The sequence below is a fragment of the Lampris incognitus genome, chromosome 1 (assembly GCF_029633865.1).
Source record: "Lampris incognitus isolate fLamInc1 chromosome 1, fLamInc1.hap2, whole genome shotgun sequence".
Lineage (NCBI taxonomy): Eukaryota > Metazoa > Chordata > Actinopteri > Lampriformes > Lampridae > Lampris > Lampris incognitus.
Genome location: NC_079211.1, coordinates 140,611,405 through 140,634,774, shown reverse-complemented (window position 1 = coordinate 140,634,774; position 23,370 = coordinate 140,611,405). Strand labels below are relative to the sequence as shown.

At 43.3% G+C, this 23,370-nt stretch overlaps 1 protein-coding gene across 1 annotated transcript in view; it reads left to right on the top strand.

The window, feature by feature from the left end:
* The window catches only part of trpm6 (transient receptor potential cation channel, subfamily M, member 6), a 32,031-nt gene extending 8,874 nt beyond the window's left edge, over nucleotides 1–23,157 (top strand). The window contains 24 exon segments of the mRNA XM_056296797.1: nucleotides 2,185–2,413; nucleotides 2,729–2,881; nucleotides 3,036–3,191; nucleotides 4,173–4,301; nucleotides 5,516–5,767; nucleotides 8,036–8,210; nucleotides 8,589–8,703; nucleotides 9,015–9,211; nucleotides 10,610–10,742; nucleotides 12,297–12,726; nucleotides 13,902–14,607; nucleotides 15,167–15,264; nucleotides 15,446–15,551; nucleotides 15,905–15,951; nucleotides 16,057–16,121; nucleotides 16,269–16,294; nucleotides 16,405–16,455; nucleotides 17,555–17,620; nucleotides 17,749–18,071; nucleotides 18,374–18,456; nucleotides 18,541–18,746; nucleotides 19,942–19,993; nucleotides 20,157–20,290; nucleotides 21,804–23,157. Coding sequence (XP_056152772.1) covers nucleotides 2,185–2,413; nucleotides 2,729–2,881; nucleotides 3,036–3,191; nucleotides 4,173–4,301; nucleotides 5,516–5,767; nucleotides 8,036–8,210; nucleotides 8,589–8,703; nucleotides 9,015–9,211; nucleotides 10,610–10,742; nucleotides 12,297–12,726; nucleotides 13,902–14,607; nucleotides 15,167–15,264; nucleotides 15,446–15,551; nucleotides 15,905–15,951; nucleotides 16,057–16,121; nucleotides 16,269–16,294; nucleotides 16,405–16,455; nucleotides 17,555–17,620; nucleotides 17,749–18,071; nucleotides 18,374–18,456; nucleotides 18,541–18,746; nucleotides 19,942–19,993; nucleotides 20,157–20,290; nucleotides 21,804–21,895 — 4,024 coding nt within the window. The 3' untranslated portion in view covers nucleotides 21,896–23,157.
* Nucleotides 23,158–23,370: the final 213 nt, after the last annotated feature.

Genomic DNA, 23,370 nt, shown 5'->3' with positions numbered 1-23,370 from the left:
TGAGAAACAGGGAACGAGCTGAAAGAAGAAGAAGAAGTTTGTTTATTTTTGTGTTTTCATTTATCCTAAATTTATTGTTTTGTAGTAATTATTCATTTGTTGTTCTTGTTTTTTTTTTTGTTATTTGTTGTTCTTTCTATTCTTTATTCTATTATTAACTGTACCTTGTTCTTTGCCGCTGCAATGATCTCAGTTTCCCATATGGGCCATAAAAACCTTCATCTGTTCTAGTCTAGCTGTGTTAAATGCTTAGTGTCTTAGTGTATGTGTGTGTTTAGTAGCGCAGTAGTTAGAGGAAAGTTGCATTCTTACTTTCTACCTGCTTGCAAACCGCTCACTTACACCTTGTTGCTGCTGGCTAACCCATGTGGTGAACAGTGGAGCAGCCTTGTAAGTGTGTGGTGCACTCACAAGGCTTCCCTTGCCATTGCACAGCCACCTCTTCACCAAGACTCCTTTCGGGCATTCTCGTGGTGGTGCATGATAACTGGCTGTCCTGCGACTTCAGGCCAAATTGGCAGAGGATCACAGAGCTGCTGTAGTCCCCAGAGGGGTGATGTGCAGGGTGTGTAGGGCATGTGAAATGCACTGCTACCACACTGCTGTCTTCTAGCTCCTTATGGGGCCCATCACCAGACACCCCATCACCACCAGCCTTGTAGCAAGGTTAAAGATATCACCTGCCAAGGTCAAAAGATTTTTAAGTGCCAAAGGGGGGGGGGGTATGCAGTCCCCAGTGGCCCTGCTTCACTGCAGGAAGGTGTGCTCTGTTGGCAAGGGCCAAGTCCAGGACAACCAGCATCTTCCCCAACTTCAGGCGACTGCTGGATCCACTGTCCACCTAAAGTGTGCCGTCAACACACCGCTTTTTCTGTCGGGGTCCACTCCTCTAGTTTCTGTCTTCCCAGACTTTTTTTTTTTTCTTCTGATTTTTCCCTTTTTTCTCCCAATTTAGTGGCCAATCGATCCCTATTTTAGTTCAAACACCCACCCTCGTACTGCATGCATTCGCCAACTGCATCTCACCAGCCGGCAGTCTTGAAGGAGACGCCTCGCCACTTTCGTGACGAGGCAAATCCAGGCCGAACCACTGCTTTTTCCGACAGAGACGCATTCATATGACGAACACAAGCCGACTCCACCCCCCTCCTGAAGACAGCGTTGCCAATTATTGCTGCTTCGTCGAGTCCGGCCATAGTCGGATCTGACGAGACTGGGGCGCGAACCCCGGTCCCCAGTGGGCAACTGCATCGACACAAAGCCAATGCTTAGACCGCTACATCACCGCGGACCCCTGTCTCCCCAGACTTAACCATAAGGCAGTGGGGCATTGGCTGGCACATCACGCAACATGTTCATGTAAGGTGTAGTGTCTATGCCTGTCTTCAACACTGGACACCACCCAATGACAATAGTTCCATCATTTAAATACAGTATCCTCTCAAGATCCTAAGGATTGCAACACTCATGACGAATTACAAAACTGGATCAAACAAGGCTCAGCTGCCTTCGGGAAGCTAAGGCGTAGGGTTTGCTAACAAAAATCTAAAAAAAGAGAAGAAGTTGATAGTGTCAATAGAATAGCAATGTTATGGTTGTTGCTGCCGACTGCAACGCCTGGCAGCAGCCCTGCCAGCATGGGCTGCAGTTGTCTTGAGGAGGAGAGGCCAGCTAGCAGACAACAAGGAACATGCAGGCAACGCAAATCCAATACCCTCCCCACCAGCGTTGTGTACATATGCCCCACCTGCAGTAAAACATGGTTCCTGAATTGGACTTCACAGCCATTAAATGACACACCGCTAACAGAGATGGAAGTCCTCATTGAACTCGATGGGCAAACAATAAGTGAGTGTGTGTGTGTGTGTGTGTGTGCATCTACACCATAAGCCATCTGGAGATGTTGAAAAATGGTGTGATAACATTGTCAACCTTATCTTCTGAGAATTTTTTGTTGACAATTTAAAAGAAAATTCATCCAGAAAGTTATCAGACTTACATGCAAAGTTATCAGAAAAAGCATGTTAAGACTTCCCGGGTTTATTTTCATGCCCCACTCAAATAATAAAGTCATTACATCTATCTGTGTAACGCTGTTTTTATATCTACTGTTGATGCTTTGTGTGCAGGTATGTGTATGACAGCGTAAGTATGATGCCCGGCCCTTATCTCTGTGTTCCTCAGCGAGTTTGGACAGCTGGCGGTGGATGTATTAGACTACGCTTTCCGACAGAGCGAGCAGATGGCCATGAAACTGCTGACCTCAGAGATGGATGTATGGAGCCACTTCACCTGTTTGCAGATGGCTGTTTCCTCAGGTCACAGACCATTTGTCTCACATTCCTGCACTCAGACCCTGCTCACCGATCTCTGGACTGGCCCTCTCAACATGAGAAAGAACTCTTTTCTGAAGGTAGGTGCTGTAAGAAGTGAACTGAAATATCAGCACCGGTTTTTCAAATTCACGATATATTTAGATCTCCTTCTCATGTAAAATTATATTTGGTTCTGATCTGGATCCTTTCCAAAGGTCGTTTCTGTCAAACGTACTTAATTCTGTGAGTTCACCAGTATTTTGAATATGTGCAGGATACCGGTGTTATGAAAAAAAAAGGGAAGTTTGACATTTTTGAAAGTTAGGTTTCTGCACAGTAGTCGAGCTGAACAAACACCTTACTGTACATGACGCCCAAAGCTTGACAGTGTTTTCATCTAATGTCCTTTTTAGATCATCTTGAGCCTGCTGCTGCCCCCTGCTATCCTTCTACTGGAGTTTAAGAGTAAGGCTGAGATGTGCCATGTACCACAGTCCCATGAGGCAATGCTCTTTGGACGCGAATCTGTGAAGTCAGTGGAAACCAATGAGGAAAGAGGGGACACTGTGAGGCGCTATTAAGAGACTAGGATAAATCAGTGCATTGGTATTGTGAAATCCTAATGGCTTGGACAAGTGATTTAAACAATAATCTGTTATTGTGTTTATTCTCTTTTCTTTTCTTTTCTCTTCTCTTCTCCTCTGGACTCATATACTTTAGGGCAGTGAGGAAACAGAGCAAGGCTTGCCACGTCATGACAGGTGTCTGGGACGACTATCACAATCTGTCTCCTCTTTGACGTCGCGGTGTTTCTCCTTGAACAGGAGGCTCTATGAATTTTACACCACTCCTGTTGTCAAGTTCTGGTTCCACACAGTAGGTTGAGTCGAGATTCAGTTAATATTTTACACTTTCATATTGGTAACCAATGCTTTTCCTGTCAGTATGTTGATGGTGTGACTGTGGGACGTGAGACTGTAGTCTGTTGTTGTTGGCTGCGGTGCCCAACTACCCGCTGGGCTGTCTTCCTGCACCTGGAAGAACTCCCAGCGGGTGGTTGGGCACCGCAGCCACAAACTGTTTACTCTGTTACCGTCTAGCAAATGGTACCGGAGCCTCTGGGCCCGAACCAACCGGTGTAAGGACAGCTTTTCCCCCACAAGCCATAAGACTCTTAAACATATAGGCTCTGGACACTTTAGCACACACAAACACATTTCTCTCTCTCTTTCTCTCTCTCCCACAAGATGCACACGCTTCACTTTACTCTGCATCGTTCACTTGCTGCCATACCGTTCCTGCACTATGTACAGATGCTTATGACATATTCATTCCAATTACACGCCTCTGTATGTACATTTCCATGTCAACTGTTAAATTTGAGATTTTAATGTGTGATTTTAGTTTAAATTTAAGTTTATTTTTTTCTGGCCTGTCAACACAGTGAATTTTTAGTTATTTCTTGTTTTAGTTTTTTTTTATTTCTCATGCAGGACTGTAAATACTGTAATTTTATACTTTTTTTTCTGTTAATTTTTAGATTTTTTTTTAGCATAATCTGTTGTGTCATATTCTTGAGCTTTTTGAGGTTGAACTGATCCCTAAGCATTTCATTGCTAGCAAAACCTGCCATGCTGTGCAGAACTTGAACTTGTTGGTTAAGATGCTTTGTTGTATCGGATACAGTATGGATTGATCCCATTCTTCCTGTCTCTCTCTCTCTGTCTCTCTCTCTGTCTCTCTCTGTCTCTCTCTCTCTCTCTCTCTCTCTCTCTCTCTCTCTCTCTCTCTCTCTCTCTCTCTCTCTGGCTCTCTCTCTCTCTTCATTTCATATGTGTGTTTCTTTCTCTGCTCTAGATATCCTACTTAGCCTTCCTGATGTTGTTCTCTTATACTGTCCTGGTGAAGATGGAGGACTGGCCCAGTGTTCAGGAATGGCTGGTTATATCATACATCCTGTCCACCGCCGTGGAGAAAATCAGAGAGGTGAGAGCCATGTTGAGAAGAGAGACAAAAAGGAAAGGAAGCAAAAAGCCATGTGTGGAACAAAAATAAGAATTGTGCAATTTGACTCATAACCCTGTGATGGCCTGGCGGCCTGTCCAGGGTGTCTCCCTGCCTGCCGCCCAATGACTGCTTGGATAGGCTCCAGCATCCCCGCGACCCTGAGAGCAGGATAAGTGGTTTGGATCATGGATGGATGGATGGAATTTGACTAATTAAATTGTTTGCCTAGATTACGTTAACCTTAAAGCAGTATAGAAAAAAAAAGAAAAACTTAATTAGAAAATTAGTAGTTTGTCGCTTCTGCTGCCAACACACATAAGCGCTATTAGAGTGATTGTAATGGAACGGTTTCCTTTATTTTTAGAGCCTCCCTGCCACTAGGGGCATAGTTCCATTATCTTGAGTCTTTTGCCTTCTAGTGGCATAGATAAGTACCGCAGTTTCAGCTACTTCCTTTCCCTGTGACAACAAGAAAATTGTGTGACAACACAGCAATATTCATGCTCCATCATTAGCCATCACCTAGTTTCTACCCCTTTGAGTGGCAATATCTTTTCACACTTCCTTGTTATTAAATCCCGTCCATATACAACACTGGTCTGTTCCTTGGAGGATATGGTGCAAGGGAGAGTTTAGCTGGCTGTAAAACCTAATAAAGGACAAGAGTCACATTGGGTGTAGCAGTATAGTGATTAATTTCTTAACTAGGAGGTTACTGATGTTGGTAAAGAATCTGTTTACGTCAGTTTGAATGGTATAAAAATAGTATAAATAAGGCATAAATAAAATTGATTAGTTGTAGTTTATGGATACCAGGCTACATCTTGGAGAATCTTTGTCTAATTAACTAGAGCCCTCATTACCAGCCCATTTAGTCTTAGATGTCTTAGTCTGCTCAAGTTAAGACTATAGTTACTGAGAATGGCATTTAGTGCTGCCCCCTTTCTCTTGCTTCCCTCCTTGTCTTGCTCTCCTCCTTTTTTTTGTCACTAATTCCCTGTTTTTTCACTGTTGGTGCTCATGTATGCATTGAAGATACCACTCCTGTTGGGTATTTCCAAAAGCAATAACCATAAACATCAAATCACTGTGTAAAATATATGTTAAAGCCCTGATAAAATAAACAGAAAAACTTTATGTGATATACTGAAATACAACCTCATCATACTTTTTTGTAAACACATTTTTTTCAGGTGCTGATGTCAGAACCAAGGAAGCTGAGCCAGAAGCTGAAGATTTGGTTCTCAGAGTACTGGAATGTATCAGATTTCATTGCCATCCTCCTCTTCCTTGTCGGACTGGTGTTACGTTGGCATGGAGACTCCTACCGAACGGCTGGGCGCATTAGCTACTGCCTCGACATCATCTTCTGGTTCGTCAGGATGATGGATCTGTTGGCAGTAAACCGGCACGCTGGACCTTACCTCACTATGATCACTAAAATGGTCTGTACACACCATACACTATTTGCTGAAAATGTAAGACTTGGATTGCATGGATTATTAATCTAACAATACAAATAATAACACATTTTATTTATAGAGTGCTTTTCAAGGTACACAAAGCTGCTTTACATAAGTTAAAATAAACATAAAGGCAACACACCAAAAACATGTAATACACAACATTAATCACATGAAAAGCAATTCTGAAGAGGTGAGTTTTGATAAATGATTTGAATGTGGACAGATTGGTGCAGTCTCTGATGTGTTTGGGGAGAGAGTTCCAGAGGGAGGGGGCAGCTGTCGAGAAGGCTCTGTCATCCCAGGTCCAGTGCTTGGTCTAGTGTGGTGGAGACAGGAGGTTGGCATCAGAGGAGTGAAGGCTGCAGGAAGGAGTACGGTAGTGGAGCAGGTCGGTCAGGTAGAAGGGGGCCTGGTTATACAGAGGGCTCTGTGAGTGAGGAGAAGGACTATGAATTGGATCCGTTGTGGGATAGGGAGACAGTGGAGGTTCTGGAGGACATGGGCGATGTGGTCACAAGACTGGGAGTAGGTGAGTAGGTGAGCAGCAGAGTTTTGGATGTACTGGAGTTGGTTTAGGACTTTGGATGATGAGCCAAAGAGAATGCTGTTGCAGTAGTCAGTTCTGGATGTGATGAAGCCATGGATCAAAGTTTCGGCAGCAGAGGGCATCTGGGTGGTGTAGCGTTCTTTTCCGTCGCCTACCAATACGAGGATCGCCAGTTCGAATCCCGTGTTGCCTCCGGCTTGGTTGGGCGTCCCTTCAGATACAATAAGCCATGTTTGCGGGTGGGAAGCCGGATGTAGGTATGTGTCCTGGTCACTGCACTAGCGCCTCCTCTGGTTGGTTGGGGCACCTGTTCGGGGGAGGGTGAGGGGGAACTGGGGGGAATAGTGTGATCCTCCCACGTGCTACATTCTTTTGGTGAAACTCCTCGCTGTCAGGTGAAAAGAAGCAGCTAGCGACTCCACATGTATCGGAGGAGGCATGTGGTAGCCTGCAGCCCTCCCCGGATCGGCAGAGGGTGTGGAGCAGAGATCGGGACGGCTTGGAAGAGTGGGGTAATTGGCCAGATGCAATTGGGGAGAAAAATTTTCACAAAAAAAAGGTTTCGGCAGCAGAAAAGGAGAGTGATGGGCAGAGATGAGCTATGTGGAAAAGGGCACTTTTGGCGAATTGATTGATGAAGTGTTAAAAGGAGAGGTCACTGTCGAAAATGATTCCGAGGTTGTGGATGTGTGGGGAGGGAGACAGAGTGGAGTTATCGATGGTGAGGCAGAAGTTATGACTGGTTTTTATAAAGGATTTGGGACTGATGATTATCACTTCAGATTTATTACAATTTAGTTTGAAGAAGTTGGCTTGCATCCATGATTTCATTTCAGTGAGGCAGTTGGTCAGTGTGGAGTAAGTTGTAGTGGTGATGGATTTAGTGGAGATGTAGAGCTGGATGTCATTGGCATAGCAGTGGAAGTGGAGACCATGACGACATATGACGTTACCAAGTGGGAGCATGTAAAGGATGAACAGGAGAGGACCAAGCATCAAACCCTGGGGGACACCTTGGGACAGAGGAGCAGTGAAGGAGGTGCAGTTGCTGATGCTAATGAACTGTTGTCTGTTTGTGGAGATATGAATTTAGCCAGGAGAGGGCAGTACCGGTGATATTGAGGGAAGATTCAAGGCGGGAGAGAAGAATGGTGTGGTTGATGGTGTTGAAAGCTGCACTGAGGTCTAGGAGGATGAGAATGCTGAGGTGGCCAGAGTCTGAGGAGAGGAGGAGGTCATTGGTGACTTTAAGGAAGGGCTGTTTCTGTTCTGTTCTGTGAGCAGGAACCAGATGAAATGGTTTGAACAGGTCGTTGGAGATGAGGTGAGCTTTGAGTTGGGAGGCAACAACACGTTCCAATATTTTTGACAGAAAGGGGAGATTGGAGATGGGCTGGAAGTTGCTCATGATATCAGGGTTGAGTCCTGGTTTTTTGAGGAAGGGTGTGACAACAACCAGTTTAAATGTATGAGGGAATGAACCAGAGCTGAAAGAAGAGTTAATGATTTTTGTGATGAGTGAGGCGATACTATAATTTTTTTGTAGCCTATTGGTAAAGAGCTGATATTCTGTCTGAAGTACTATGTCAAGAAAACTGAAATATGAAGATTTTTGAAAAGGTAGTGCACTCATTAAAACACAATTGATTTTCTTCTTTAGACATTTTTCTTATCTGTTTTGTCCCCCCATGTCTGCCCAGACCAGCAACATGTTCTTCATCGTGGTGATGATGGCAATTGTGTTGCTGAGTTTTGGAGTGTCCAGAAAGGCCATCCTATCTCCGAGTGAAGAGCCGTCTTGGAGCCTAGCCAGGGATATCGTCTTCAAGCCTTACTGGATGATGTTTGGAGAGGTGTATGCTGGAGAGATAGATCGTGAGAAGTTCGCACAAACACCTTGACATTTTCCTAAGTAGTGACAATTTAAACCACAGCTATGATATTGTTTTCTTCTTTGGAGTGCTACTAAAAAAGTTATTCGTTATTACTTGGTGCTCATTTTGGAAATAGTTATTAACGTATTAATCACTGCAAGGTGCCATTTATAACATTGAATGCTAGGGGGAAATTTATACTGCTGTGGAAACACAGTAATACAGTACTGTATTAGATTAATAAGTAATGCATTGCTACTGAAATCTGGTCTCTCTCTCTCTCTCTCTCTCTCTCTCTCTCTCTCTCTCTCTATATATATATATATATATATACTGTATATTTTATGTATATATTGTGTGTGTGTGTTACTGTTAACAGCATGTGCTAATGATCAGCAGTGTCCACCTGGCTCCTTTCTTACAATCTTCCTCCAGGCTGTGTATTTGTTTTTTCAGTACATCATCATGGTCAACATCCTCATTGCATTCTTCAAGTAAGCTTTAAAAGCTGAATTAATTGAAAATGACAAGGATTTAAGTCTTGTTGCCTGTTTGAAACAGCCCCCCCCCCGTCTATGTTATTTTCTATGGTATTCTTTGAATTGCAAAAATGGTCTGGATATAACACTCATCAGAAGTTTCCCCTGATTGCTAACCTTTTTTATCAAATGGAGTCCAAGTAAAGTTTGACGATATTTTTGCCATTTCTAAGTGATCTTAGAATGTTGTGATTAATATACTTCATGCATCATATTGGCAGTAGGCTACATTATTTAATTGCATGCGTTTATCTCCTCACAACCAGCAATGTCTACTTTGACATGGCATCAACATCCAATAAGCTATGGAAGTACAACCGCTACCACCTCATAATGACCTATCAAGAGAGGCCATGGCTGCCACCGCCATTTATCATCCTCAGCCACCTGGCCCTGGTTCTGAGTGCCATCCAGAGGAGACTCAGTGGAGAGTCTGAACAGGTGGAGAGAGGCTCTGGGCTCAGTAAGTAGTATGGTATTATTTGATTGTGTGTGTGGGTGTGTGCGTGTGCATGAGCATTTGTATTTACACTCACTGGCCACTTTATTAGGTACACCTTGCTAGTACCGGGTTGGACCCCCTTTTGCCTTCAGAACTGCCTTAATCCTTCGTGGCATAGATTCAACAAGGTACTGGAAACATTCCTCAGAGAGTTTGGTCCATATTGACATGATAGCATCACGCAGTTGCTGCAGATTTGTCGGCTGCACATCCATGATGCGAATCTCCCGGTCCACCACATCCCAAAGGTGCTCTATTGGATTGAGATCTGGTGACTGTGGAGGCCATTTGAGTACAGTGAACTCATTGTCATGTTCAAGAAACCAGTCTGAGATGATTCGAGCTTTATGACATGGCGCGTTATCCTGCTGGAAGTAGCCATCAGAAGATGGGAAACTGTGGTCATAAAGGGATGGACATGGTCAGCAACAATACTCAGGTAGGCTGTGGCGTTGACACGATGCTCAATTGGTACTAAGGGGCCCAAAGTGTGCCAAGAAAATATCCGCCACACCATTACACCACCACCACCAGCCTGAACCGTTGATACAAGGCAGGATGGATCCATGCTTTCATGTTGTTGACGCCAAATTCTGACCCTACCATCCGAATGTCGCAGCAGAAATCGAGACTCATCAGACCAGGCAACGTTTTTCCAATCTTCTATTGTCCAATTTTGGTGAGCCAGTGCAAATTGTAGCCTCAGTTTCCTGTTCTTAGCTGACAGGAGTGGCACCGGGTGTGGTCTTCTGCTGCTGTAGCCCATCTGCCTCAAGGTTCGACGTGTTGTGCGTTCAGAGATGCTCTTCTGCATACCTCGGTTGTAATGAGTGGTTATTTGAGTTACTGTTGCCTTTCTATCAGCTCGAACCAGTCTGGCCATTCTCCTCGGACCTCTGGCATCAACAAGGCATTTTCGCCCGCAGAACTGCCGCTCACTGGATATTTTCTCTTTTTCGGACCATTCTCTGTAAACCCTAGAGATGGTTGTGTGTGAAAATCCCAGTAGATCAGCAGTTTCTGAAATACTCAGACCAGCCCGTCTGGCACCAACAACCATGCCACGTTCATAGTCACTTAAATCACCTTTCTTCCCCATTCTGATGCTCGGTTTGAACTGCAGGAGATCGTCTTGACCATGTCTACATGCCTAAATGCATTGAGTTGCTGCCATGTGATTGGCTGATTAGAAATTTGCGTTAACGAGCAGTTGGACAGGTGTGCCTAATAAAGTGGCCGGTGAGTGTATGTCTGCTGTTGATTGAGTAGATTTTCGCACCAACGTCACAATACAGACCTTACCAGACCTGGTTTATTTGTGTATTAATTGCCCCCCCCCCCACACACACACACACACAGAGCTATACCTAGGGCGTGATGATCGTAAGAAGCTCCATGAATTTGAGGAGCAATGCGTGCTGGCGTACTTCCTTGAGAAGAAAGAGGGTCTCCACAGCAGTACGATCAACAGGATCAGAGCCACTGCTGAGAGGTTGGATTCCTACTCTGTTCTATTATAAGCTAAATGCTTTTATTAAGTTTAGTGGCTTGCAATTTCGGCGGCATGGTGGCGCAGTGGTTAGCACGGTCACCAAACAGCAAGAAGGTCCTGGGTTCGAGCCCTGGGGTCGTCCAACCTTAGTGGGTCATCCTGGGTTGTCCTCTGTGTGGAGTTTGCATGTTCTCCCTGTGTCTGCGTGGGTTTCCTCTGGGGGCTCCGGTTTCCTCCCACAGTCCAAAGACATGTAAGTCAGGTGAATTGGCCGTACTAAAATTGTCCCTAGGTATGAATGGGTGTGTGTGTGGGCCCTGTGATGGCCTGACGGCCTGTCCAGGGTGTCTCCCCGCCTGCCGCCCAATGACTGCTGGAAATATGCTCCAGCATCCCCGCGATCCTGAGAGCAGGATAAGCAGTTCAGATAATGGATGGATGGATCAACTTTGCAAGCTCAGTGACTGTTGCCTCATGGTTCAGTCCTTGTCCTTCTGTGAGGAGCTGCCATGCCCTCTGTGTGTTCACATGGGTCCTCTTCAAGGTATTCTGGTTTTCTCCCACAGTCCAAAGACATATCTATATCTATATATATATATATCCATATCTCTATATACAGTCTCTCTCTCTCTCTCTCTCTCTCTCTCTCTCTCTCTCTCTCTCTCTCTCTCTCTCTTTCTCTCTCTCTCTCTCTCTCTCTCTCTCTCTCTCTCTCTCTCTCTCTCTATATATATATATATATATATATATATCTCCATCCATCCATCCATCCATCCATCCATCCATCCATCCATCCATCCATCCATCCATCCATCCATTATCTTAACCACTCATCCTACTCTCAGAGTCGCGGGGATGCTGGAGCCTATTCCAGCAGTCATTGGGTGGCAGGCGAGGAGACACCCTGGACAGGCTGCCAGGCCATCACAGGGCCCACACACACACACACACATGCCCATTCATTCCTAGGGACAATTTAGTACAGCCAATTCACCTGATTTACATGTCTTTGGGCTGTGTGAGGAAATCGGAGCCCCTCGAGGAATCCCACGCAGACACTGGGAGAACATGCAAACTCCACACAGAGGACAACCCGGGATGACCCACCAAGGTTGGACTACCCCGGGGCTCAAACCCAGGACCTTCTTGCTGTGAAGCGACCGCGCTAACCGCTGTGCCACCGTGCCAGCATATATATATATATATATATATATATATATATATATATATATGCTAGATTTCCCAGCCTTATAAACAGCACAGTTGCATAACGACAGAAATGAAACCGGCAATCAGTTTATGAAACCGGCGATTTGTTTCATATGCGTATGAAACCAGCATATGAATGCATATGAACTGCCACGATCAACAGTTTCCTCACTGTTTAAGCTGTTATGGAACTATGCTGTTTATAAGGTGGTGGATACCTGCAGTAAGCTGAGACTGACGAAGTCACTTAGATGAGTGAATAAACATTTCTCCCACTAAACGTTGTGTCCAGATGAACTGATTCGACCTTCTTTGACTTGGTGTCTATATTTTGTGTCCCACTAGAGCTGAGGAGATGTGCATGATGGTGGGGGAGGTCTCAGAGAAGGTCCACTTCATCCAGGAAAGTTTGTCAATGTTGGATGGTCAGCTCGGTCAACTTCAGGACCTGTCAGCTCTGGCTGTAGACACCCTCACCCTGCTCTCTGTCTCCAACAATCATCATCAGGAAGACGTACGCCTGGCCCAGTGTCGACAAGCCAAACCGTCTTGCCAGCTTCAACCACACAGCTGGACCCTCCCCTACAGAGGTGGGGGACATGGAGATGTCATCACCACGTGGCGAGTTTCGGCCAAGGCATGCAGAAGTACTCCACCTTCGCTACTGAGGAGTGTTACTCCAACAACAAGCAGACTGGACTGCCATGGTGTAGCCAGAGGGGGCAGGGAGAAAAGGCCCGGACACACTGAGGAGGGGGAGGCAGGAGAGCAGGAGGTACGGTGTGCAAAATATGCTTACTCCATTTTGTTCTTAAAATGCTGTCATTAGATGATTGTAGATATTGAGGGAAGTGTTTGAGAAATTAGTAATATTGACATAAAAAATAAAAAGATTATTTTATAAAGCACGTTCTGGCTTCTCAGCTTAGTTATAATAAAACTACATCGTAAACCTTGTAATAATGATTGTTGTTTGGTGATGTTTGGAGTTGCACAATACAATATTCAATACCCCAGAGGTAACTAATTCAACATTTCTATATTAATTTAATCTACAACTCACTTGGTTTTAAAATATATGGAAGATAAACTTCACTTAATGTATTTACCTGGGTTTCAAATTAACTCTGAAGTTGTGGCTCAATCACACAGGTTTGTAAAAATGTCAGAGGAGCAGACAGTCCCAGCATAGCTGCATAACATAGCTACAGGTGTAAATGCCATGTATAGGTGTTACAAGAAACTCGGTTGTCCAGTCTAAGAAAAGAAACTTGCTGTTGATTGTCTTTTTTGTAGAAGAAGGAGCATGCATCTATTTGTATGATGTGCACTGCTGCCCATTTATAGCTCTACAGCTAGCCTATTTTGTGTAGGCTAGAAGCTTCAAATTTCCTATTCATCATTTCATCTGTAGAGTGGTATTCTTAAAGTTACAGTCCTGAAGATTTATATGGAAACAAATGATATGCTGTCATAATTTCAATCACTGCCATATTTAAGACAATAGCCAAAAACATGAACACTCAAAACAGGAAAGTTTTGACAGAACTAGCAGGACTTTGCCAGTGAAAAATTACATCTTAGCAGCTGAATGATGAAGAGTAAGACAGCACCAAATTTGAGGAAGAAGCATGTTGTGGCTAACTAGCAGATATGGCCGACCAAGCTCATAGAAGATAGACCATTGAGGACAGATTCTTCAACATCAATAACTAAGACTCAGGTTCAGCCATATTTGTTGTTAGTGGTGAAGGTGCTGACACAACAACACTGACAGCTCATTTCATTTCAAATGGTTCTTTGAGATTTGAGATGGTCAAACACCACAACTACCAGCATCACCTTAGGTCTCAGCAAATTAAACAAAAACAAGGATTTTTCAGGATTATAGCTTTAAATGAGATATCGTTTCAGTTTTTATCTGTATTTTCTCTCTCTGTACTTATTCAGGAAGCGCCATCTGCTGATGCATATCATAACAGTGAGATGTGTCAGGGTGGTTACCTATGTGCACCCCGGGGTTCTCTCCTTCACCTTCCTGGAGGGAGCTGGACTGTTGGTGGTCACAGGGAACGAAGCCCCTGTGAATCCCGTGGGGCATCGCCCTGTGGTTCTTCCCCTGTCCCCTGGCCTGGAGATGGAGGTTTGGAGTACCACCACCACAAATTATGGACTGGTGACCCACACCTGTACCCAAGCCAGGAGGAGACTTCCATGGAAGAAGAAGAAGAAGAAGAGGAGGAGGAGGAGGAGGAGGAGGGAGAAGAACAGGAAAAGAAAAAGGAAAAGGAACAGCGGTCTGATTTGAATTTATCCAGAACCTCCAGTCATGCCATGATGCTGTCTGACCCTCAGGACATGCCTGAGGGTTTAGTAAACCCTGCTTTCTGTCTGGATGATAATCATTCAAGGCAGCGACCCAAACACACCAGCTTCTTGGGAAGAACCGGGAAATCCCCTAGGCTGTCCAGGGCCCCTCCCATTGGTCACTGTAGGTCTCTGTCATCCAGTGTGGAAAATATTACTTTCTCTGGTGCGCCCCTCAGTCCACTGCGGGGATCGTTCCCCTTTCTTGATGGACCAGTGAACAGTGACAGTTTGTCGGGAGGGAGGGGTCTTAAAGATGATGCCATACTTCAGAGCAGCAGTAGCCGAGGTGCTAACTTGTAAATGGTGATGGGTGGGTTGACACATTTATTCCTACAGGTCACTGGTGTTTATAATCAGCGAAAACGATTTTCATCAGAAGTGGTTGAGATTAAAAGAGAAAGTTGATAAGCTGAATAAATTTTGTCCACATGCATGGTATGGTATATTAGTTTGTTTTCAGATTCATTTCTACCTTGACATTATTCAGATGTACAGTTGACCTACTGATCCATGTCCCTGTGCGTCAAAGTCAAAATTGAACTGTGATTTTTCATTTGAACAAACTTTTTGTATGTGCCAATATGGCAAAATGGTTACATCTCAAATACAAAACACAGTATCTAAGTGGGATGATTTCGCAAGTGATTGTTTACTGTGAGTTTTTAAAGCAGATTAGGCTTTTGCTTGACACCTCTTGGTTACAGAGTTTGCATTGCTGGATTCCTCTTACTCACCAGTGACCTGTTAGCAATAATGCAACCACAGTTAATTATAAAATGTGATTAGAAAAAAAAAAGAAATTGAATGAAAGATGTCGTCACTGAATTTAATTTTGCATTTCCCAGAGTTGTCTGACTCCTCTGATGTCAGTCAGGTCTCAGGAAGCAAAGGGAGATGCCAGATCAGGAAGACAGTCAAGATACAGGTGGAATGCTCAGATGCTGTAAGATGCTTTTTCTATTTTAACATAACACAAAATGTGTTTTTATGTGATTGACTCAATGACACATTTCCAAGATTATAACATCCCCTCAGTTTTAAGAATCCCCCAAATCTAAACTGTTGCTTTATTTTCAAATGAGTGCTCGTTCCATTAAACCTCCTCTTTCTCCCACCGTGGGCAGATGAGCAAGAATCCCCCAGTGTCTGATACACACTGGAAGAAGAGCAGGAGATTGATAGGAGGACAACTTACCCGTTGGTCTGCTTCAACCAGCCTCAGCCAGCTCAGTAAGGAATCGTCAATATATTGTGTTGCTCCTGCAAAAAAAAAAGAAGAGGAGGAGGAGGAATAGCTTGAAGTGAGATAGTGTTAGCTTGCACTAGCCTGTTTCAGCCATTAACTTTATGGAGAGATCATTTGTTAAATCTCAGCATACAGAAACAAGAGAAGCATAATGGCGAGTAGATAGAATGTGTTGGTTTGTCACACCCAGACCTCAGTCAACTCATTACGGTACTGATCAAGTGCTTAAATGCAAAGCAGAGCCAGAGCAGATGAATAGGAATGTATTGAGATCAATTGTAGCTTTGCTTTCAAGAAGTGAATAGCCCCCCCCCCCCAATATTCATTATTGTTTCAGATTTCGAACCCGTGGAGTTGTTGAAAAAAGACGCCTTCTCATTTCCGGTAAGAACATGGTGAATACTGGTGTTATACGTAAAGATACATATAAAAGATTGTGAGATATATTGTTATTAACAGTGGAATAATTTTCATCACATTGGCCTGCAGGATCTGCAAAGCCTCACTCAGTCAGTATGGAGCAGTTGGGCCAGATCTGTGAGTCGCAGGTCCTCGTAAGTTGATCCGTTTTCTTTGTTTAGGTGTCAAAGATGAGAGTAGGGGAGTTAATCTGCCGCAAATTGGAAAGTTTCACAGCACTAAGAAATGTTATGCCGATAATTCTGAATAAACAGGTATCTCCTTATTTCTGTCTGTTACAGCGTGCAGAGTGGGATTGCTTCTGAAGGTATTTCGTAACCTAGATCAATATTTTCTGATAAGTTTTTGTACAGTTGCTCATTTGTTCATTAAGTTAACATTTGTATTTATGTGTTACTTGTTGTGTTTACATTTTAGCCAAAAGCTCCTCATTCCACTTGAACGATGTTCTGTATCCTCACTACTCAGGTATTAAGACAGCAAAGAGAGCAGTTGACCTTTTTGCAATACTGTACCCTAAGAATCAAGCCAAGTCAATTTTATTTGTGTAGCCCATTATCACAAATTACAAATTTGCCTCAGCTTCACAGCAATACAACATCCTGTCCGTAGACCCTCACATCGGATATGTAAAAAAAAACCTCGCATAGTTAAAAAAATAAATCTTGTAGGCGAGATAAGAGTGGCTGATCACACATGCCCAACCAGCTTTGATTCAAAGATTATAGATGTGCAAAATGTCACTGGATCTCCAATACTGCTATCATTTGTATAGTTATGAGAATGTTGCGTTTAAGACAGAATTTAATACTGATCCACCTGTAAAGCTACTCCCAATGAAAAATCTTAGTGTCTTCAACTCTGCCACCTCCAACTCCACCTCCTGTCTTTTCGTCAGTGCCACTGTCTCCAAACCATCTTCAACTATCAAACTGTCTTTTATCAAACTATCTTGACATTGACACTAATGGTCACGATGATGCTAAGGCGAATGTTGGCTTGTCTCTGGTGACCAAGAAGCAAGAGCTTGGCTAATGTCTCATAGAAACAAAGTCAAAAATCTTAATTTGCGGTGATCACCATTACAGCAGTCCAGCAAATGCTTGCACATTGTTAACTGTACCTGTGTTATTTGATTTGCTGTATGGTATGGCTTCCAAAACTGCTGCATTTTGTCTCACCGATCTAGTCCCCTCAGATCAGTTTCCAGAGCTTGTGATTGGAACCATCCACTTTTTGGTTGGGCCCAACTTTTTGAAATCGCTCTCAGTGAGAGTGATGCCAGCCATAACTGCAGATCAGCGTGATAAGACTTTGAGATTTGGGTGGGTTGTGACTGCGGGGAAAAGTTTTGAAGGACTTTTTTTTTTCATGGCAGAGTGGCCAGGTGGAATAGAAAAGATGGACTTTTGCCATGACACATGTGATCACAGAATCTGTGATTTCCTTACCTGGATTAGTGAGGCGTACATTGTAAAAAAAAACGCTTTGTGTGGTCGGTAGACTAGAAAAGCGCTATATGAAATGCAGTCCATTTACCATTTATACTGTCTGTATGTGTTAACAGCGGTGGAGAGGAACAATCTGATGAGGCTGGCACACACCATCCCATTCACTCCTTTTTCCATTCTGGGTAAGTTTTCTGTTTGGTGCCACTGCACACTCTTCCAGCATATGCTATCATCACTCCATTGTTTGGTAACAAATGAGTCTTCTACCTGCGGCAAATCTATATATCACTTTGTTTGCATCTGTCTATAGCGGGCGAAGAGGTAAGCGTCTATTTTTTGGAAGAGGTGCCCTGTGATACCAACCCAGGATCTGGCTCCAATTACAGTTACAACTGCGGTACTGTCTCCACCTGGTCGTCACAAGGTCTTTCTGCCATGCTGGCGCCGCTCTCCAGTGAAGAGGGTTCGCTGGATGGGGGTCTTTGCAGGGGCACTAGGGTGCTCTGCACTTGGGCCGAGGGGGAGGTTCTCAGACCCGGTCTGGTGTACGTGGTCAAAGCGTTCAGGCCTGAAGTGGTTTGTGCCTGGCAGAAGTACTTCCACGGTAGCACTGCACTGCAGCTTTGTCTAAGGGTAAACATGTCCAACCATATCTGCCCATGTTTGCTGTGACTGTAATACAGTATGTTTGTGTTCTGTGGATTTTCATAGATCTTATGTCTCACCATTGGTGTTGCAAAACATTTTTTAGTTTGAAAGTCTGAATTCACACACATACATAGACATGCACACACACACTAAAAGTCTGTATTCACCCACATACACACATACCGAAAGTCTGTCTTCATCCACGTACACACACACACGATCTTAATAGCTACTTTGATCGATCTTATCTTTATTTTTATCATCTCTTCATCCTGCTTCCTCCCAAGGAGAGTCAGCAGCAGAGAGCAGCCCAGAAGATGATGGATGTTTTCAACCGGGTCAAACCTAAGGACATACAGTGGTCTCCCAGGTCTGGTGAAGAATATGAGTGCTTTCTTTTGTGTTTGTTTAGCTTTATGTCTCTGTGTTGATATATTCCTCTTCTCGCTACCAGATTTCTGGATGTCTCTCTTGTCCTGTGGCATTCAAATGGCCAGTGGCTAACTATTGAGAAGAACATATCTGGAGAGTTTAGCAAGTACAACAACAACACAGGGGAAGAGATTGTGCCTCGGTGCTCACTGGAGGAAACACTTCTCGCCTTTTCCCACTGGACCTATGAATACTCCTGTGGAGAGCTACTGGTATTGGATATACAAGGTCAGTCCTTGTGTGTGTGTGTGTGTGTGTGTGTGTGTGTGTGTGTGTGTGTGTGTGTGTGTGTGTGTGTGTGTGTGTGTGTGTGTTTTCTTAAAGGGAAATTTCACAGGTTTGATGGCAGATGTAGTCAATTAAAGCAATAAATATTCCTCAGTGCGTGCTATATTGTCTGAGAAATCTGAGTTCTCCTGGTCACGGAGCCCTGCTGGCAATGCCTACAATACCAGGATGAATTATGCGTAAACGTCTGACTAGGGATGGGACGATATAGGATTTTATCATGGATTGCGATAAAAAACACTCAAGAAAAGCTGATCGTGGTGAATTTCCGTTGTTGAGATAATCGCAAATGGGGATAATCGGGAATATCCTCATGAGTGATTTGAAAAAGCTCTCTCTCTCTCTGCACTGCATGCTGGGAGTTTTGGGTGATTGTGAGAGGAGGTGGAGGTGAGTGGGTGTTTGGCACAGAGTTTGTACTCTGTTTCTAACGTTGGAGATTCCCCCCTAATCTCTTTTCTGTATGATCAGGTAAGTTTGGTTTTTTTCCATTGTTGGCTGATTGGTGACTCTCCTACTGTTTTTTGCTGGTTGTTTTATGGAGGAATGGCATCCTCCGATACGCCACCTCTGTCCATCCGTCATGGGATCTGGATAGTCCCGCCGGAGCCCAGTGTGACGAGTGTGATGGTGGAGGAGGTTTTGTTGGCCGTAGGAGAGCAAGTTGTGATAGCCTGCTGGGCGTTGGCGAGAGTCTGATGCCTTGTCCACACTAATGTGGATATTTTGCAAAATGACCATTTTCCTTTATGTTTTGGCCTCTCATCCACATGCAAATGAGGTTTTAAGTCACTAAAACAGATTTTTTAAAACAGAGGGGGGGAAATATGCCGGCAAGAACTACAGGCAAGCTGAACTTGCATGCTGTTCTTGCTTGTCACTGACATGTCAAATGACGGCGCTGGTGCGGGAAGAAGAGCAGATTTCGTAACTGCGCCCCAGAGACACATAATATCGGCAACAACTGCAGGTGTTTTTTCCACGATATCCCCAATTTGAATAGATAGAGATAAGGTTGAAAATCGGCGAAGTGGTCCTTTAAGCAAGCTGAATGCCTGTGTCTTATGCACATGTGTATGTTTGTATGTCTATTTTCCTTTGCCTTATCAACTGTGTGTTGTTCTGCTCTTGACAGGTGTAGGAGAGGAGCTAACTGACCCATCAGTCATCAGGGCGGAAGTCCAAAGGTGCGATAACCTGACCTGCAGTACTAAGGCGATGAGGGAGCTTTGGTTTTGTAAAATTTCACTCACGATGCTGTGTCAATTTTGTTCACGAATTTCAGCATGTCTTGACAAAAGACAAATGAAACATTTTTTTTTAATCCTGACTTTAATGCTTTTCCACCAGCAGCAACAGTAATGTTTCCAGTAGCTGTGGTGGCGAGGTGCCATTTGGTCCCGACAACTTGGGAGATGCTGCCATCAGCAACTTCCTGCAGAAACATACTTGCAATACCTGCTGTCACAGACTGGGAGTTGTGGGTAAGCTCACATACATGTATACACATGCTTGCAGGTCAACCAAAGGTTTTTATAAATATATAAATATATATATATGTGTGTGTGTGTGTGTGTGTATATATATATATATATATATATATATATATAAATATAGCGTTTTTTTCCAAAACCGTCAATAGTATTATAAGTGCTCAACTAATGAGGAGCGGAATATCGACACAGATACAGAAAAAAAGTTTTAATGCATTGCAATACAGGCCTGTTTCGTGTGTCTCGCACTCATCAGCTGCTAATCTGCTAATAATTAGCAGCTGATGAGTGTGAGACGCGTGAAACAGGCCTGTACTGCAATGCATTAAAACTTTTTTTCCTGTATCCGTGTCGATAACTTTGTTAAAAGAAGCACTCAACGGTAGGAGAAGTGCTCAACAAATAAGGAGCAAAATAATCCAGTGATTCAAGTAAATTCTTTATGAGACAGTACAAAGAATTTACTTGAATCACTGGATTTTATATATATATAGTTAGTCAAGTAAATTCTCTACTTTTGGACAGCTGATGATTGCTTATAGCAGGAAACAGGCCTGTATTGTCTCATAGAGAATTTACTTGACTAACTGGATTATTTTGCTCCTTATTAGTTGGGCACTATCCCTACCGTTTAGTGTTTCTTTTAACAAAGTTTTTTATATATTTGTACTTTTTTTTTTTATTGAATTATTTTTCAGCAAACCACTACGCAGAAGTATATTTGTGTTTTGGAGAGAGCAAGAGCAAAAGAGAGGGAGAGAGAGAACGTTCACATTGCAGAAATACATTTAAGACTGGAAACATAAGTGAATTTTTTTATTTACATGGCATTTTTTGTCTCTGCTTAGTATTCCGGTTTTATTTATTTATTTATTTATTGTTTCCCCTTTTGCACTAGCATGCACATGTGAATGTGCAAGTATTTGTATGTCACCTCTATGTCGTCACTCAGGAGGCCAACATTGGCTCTGAGATTAATCCCCGACAACTTCAAATGAAGACAACACACCAAATGCCAACTAATTAAGCCACGAGTGTTCGTTTATTTCTATGACAACAGTAGTGGTTGGGATATGGGGGGTGGGCTCTGCTTTGTGCGTTGTGCTGCACGGCCTTTGATTACGTATTAATCATGTCTTTGTGCTGGCAATGTGCTGCCGAGACATTAGCTTTGATTAGCTATTAATTAATGTCTCTGGGTACACCCGATACCGGCATCTAGAGGATATCTGCTCAGAAAGAAAACTGTGCTCAAAAACAAACAAGCCCAGCAAACAAACACACAAACACAAACACTTAGACACACTTGTTTTGATATTTCAAAGGTGCTTTGTGTTTCCTCTTCCTCTTCTTGTGTCCTTTCCAAGATTTCCCCAACAAATCAAACCAAATTATTCATGTCGGATGCGTGGACTTCCTCCCAGGCCTGTCAGTATTCTCTTTCTTGTGGTAATGACTGCGTTGTTGGAGCGACATGTCTCCGACTGATGTTTTTGTTGTTCAGATTTAAGGAGAGGTTTGGACAGCCGTGAAAGCAGCGGTGGAGCAGAGACGGCGTCAGTAGAAGAAGAAGAGGACGATGAAACCAGAATGTAACCTTTGACCCAGGAAGTATTAAACACATGCATTCCTACGTGGTCACGTGCACACATATATGTTTTCCTGTGAAAATATAGGGAAGGTGATTTTTGTCTTCACTAGCCAGAAGTCTAGCCTTGACTAATGCCAAAGTAATTTCAAGACTAAACTTTTAGACTATTGGCAACACCCAACATTGAATATTGCAAAATATGTGAATTACTGGTGTCAGATATCATCACAAGTGGAAGTTTATTGATATTTTTGTGGGTGTGGAAACCAGAAATTGTTTATTTCTACCAGAGAAGTTGACTCTGAGCAAATTCAGATTCTATCGAAGGGGTTAATGTGAGGAGGGAGGAAGTCCCATTTAGAAAGAGTGCCACTAGGTATCACAATACCAGACAATTCTGAACATAACAGATTCATATAGGATCCAATTTGAATTATAAGACTTGATGGAAATCTTTGCTACTCCTTGTGGATGGCTCATTGATATTTTTCATTTGATAAGGCGATATTAATGAGTGAATACCATTTTATACGGTTAATTTTTTTTTTCTATTTGCCAAAAATAAAATATATTGAAACATATTCAAACGATGTCTGTTGAAAACAGAAGAAAACCACAAAGGCGATGATGCACCCATAAAATTTCATTTATTTTTCTTCCCACAACAAAATGTCTACAAAAGCGATAAAATATAGATTTTAACAAAAATCACTTCAGACCTTCACATTGTATGTACACGTCAAAGAGGAGACACCGAGGGCTTTGCGCCGTTCTGAACTTCACTCCATGCTGATCCACCGAATGAGAGTATTTGTAGCTCTAATAAATACACACATGCACATGCACAACCTCTGGCACGCACGCACGCACACACGCACGCACACACACACACGTTTCCTCTTTTTGCCTCTCCCAGGCACATGCTCGTCGTACCTGTGCACGTGAAAATGACCGCTGTTGCTACAGAAGAGCTGTGAGGATCTTGAGTGGAGTCAAAGTTCAGAGTTCAGCAGAGTCCCTTCTCACCAAATGGAAAAAAAAAAGCAAAGTTTAATGTAATCAAATGCACACACATTTGCCTTGGGAGTGCCCCCCCCCTTTTTTTTTTTGATTGGCTCTTAAGTAAACTCACACAGTAAAGCATCTACGTCCCGTTCTGCCAATCCTCCCTCTCCTCACTAGCTATGGCACTTTGAAAAAAAAGAAAAAAAGAAAGATTCTTTTTTGTTTCGTTTTATTAGTTCTGTGTAAAAGAGGTTCTGTAGCCGAAGGACCTTGTAGGGGTTTGGTTACAGATTTGCTACATTTTATTTTGTTTGATCTCGCTGGGACGCAAAGACATTCTAAACAATAAATTAACAATGTTTCCACCCTGCTCCAATCGCACGCGTGCATGTGACCCATTAAGGGGTCTGAAACGACGCGTCATTAGAGCGAAACATGTTTTCTCTGTCGCTCACGCTCTCTCACACACACGCAC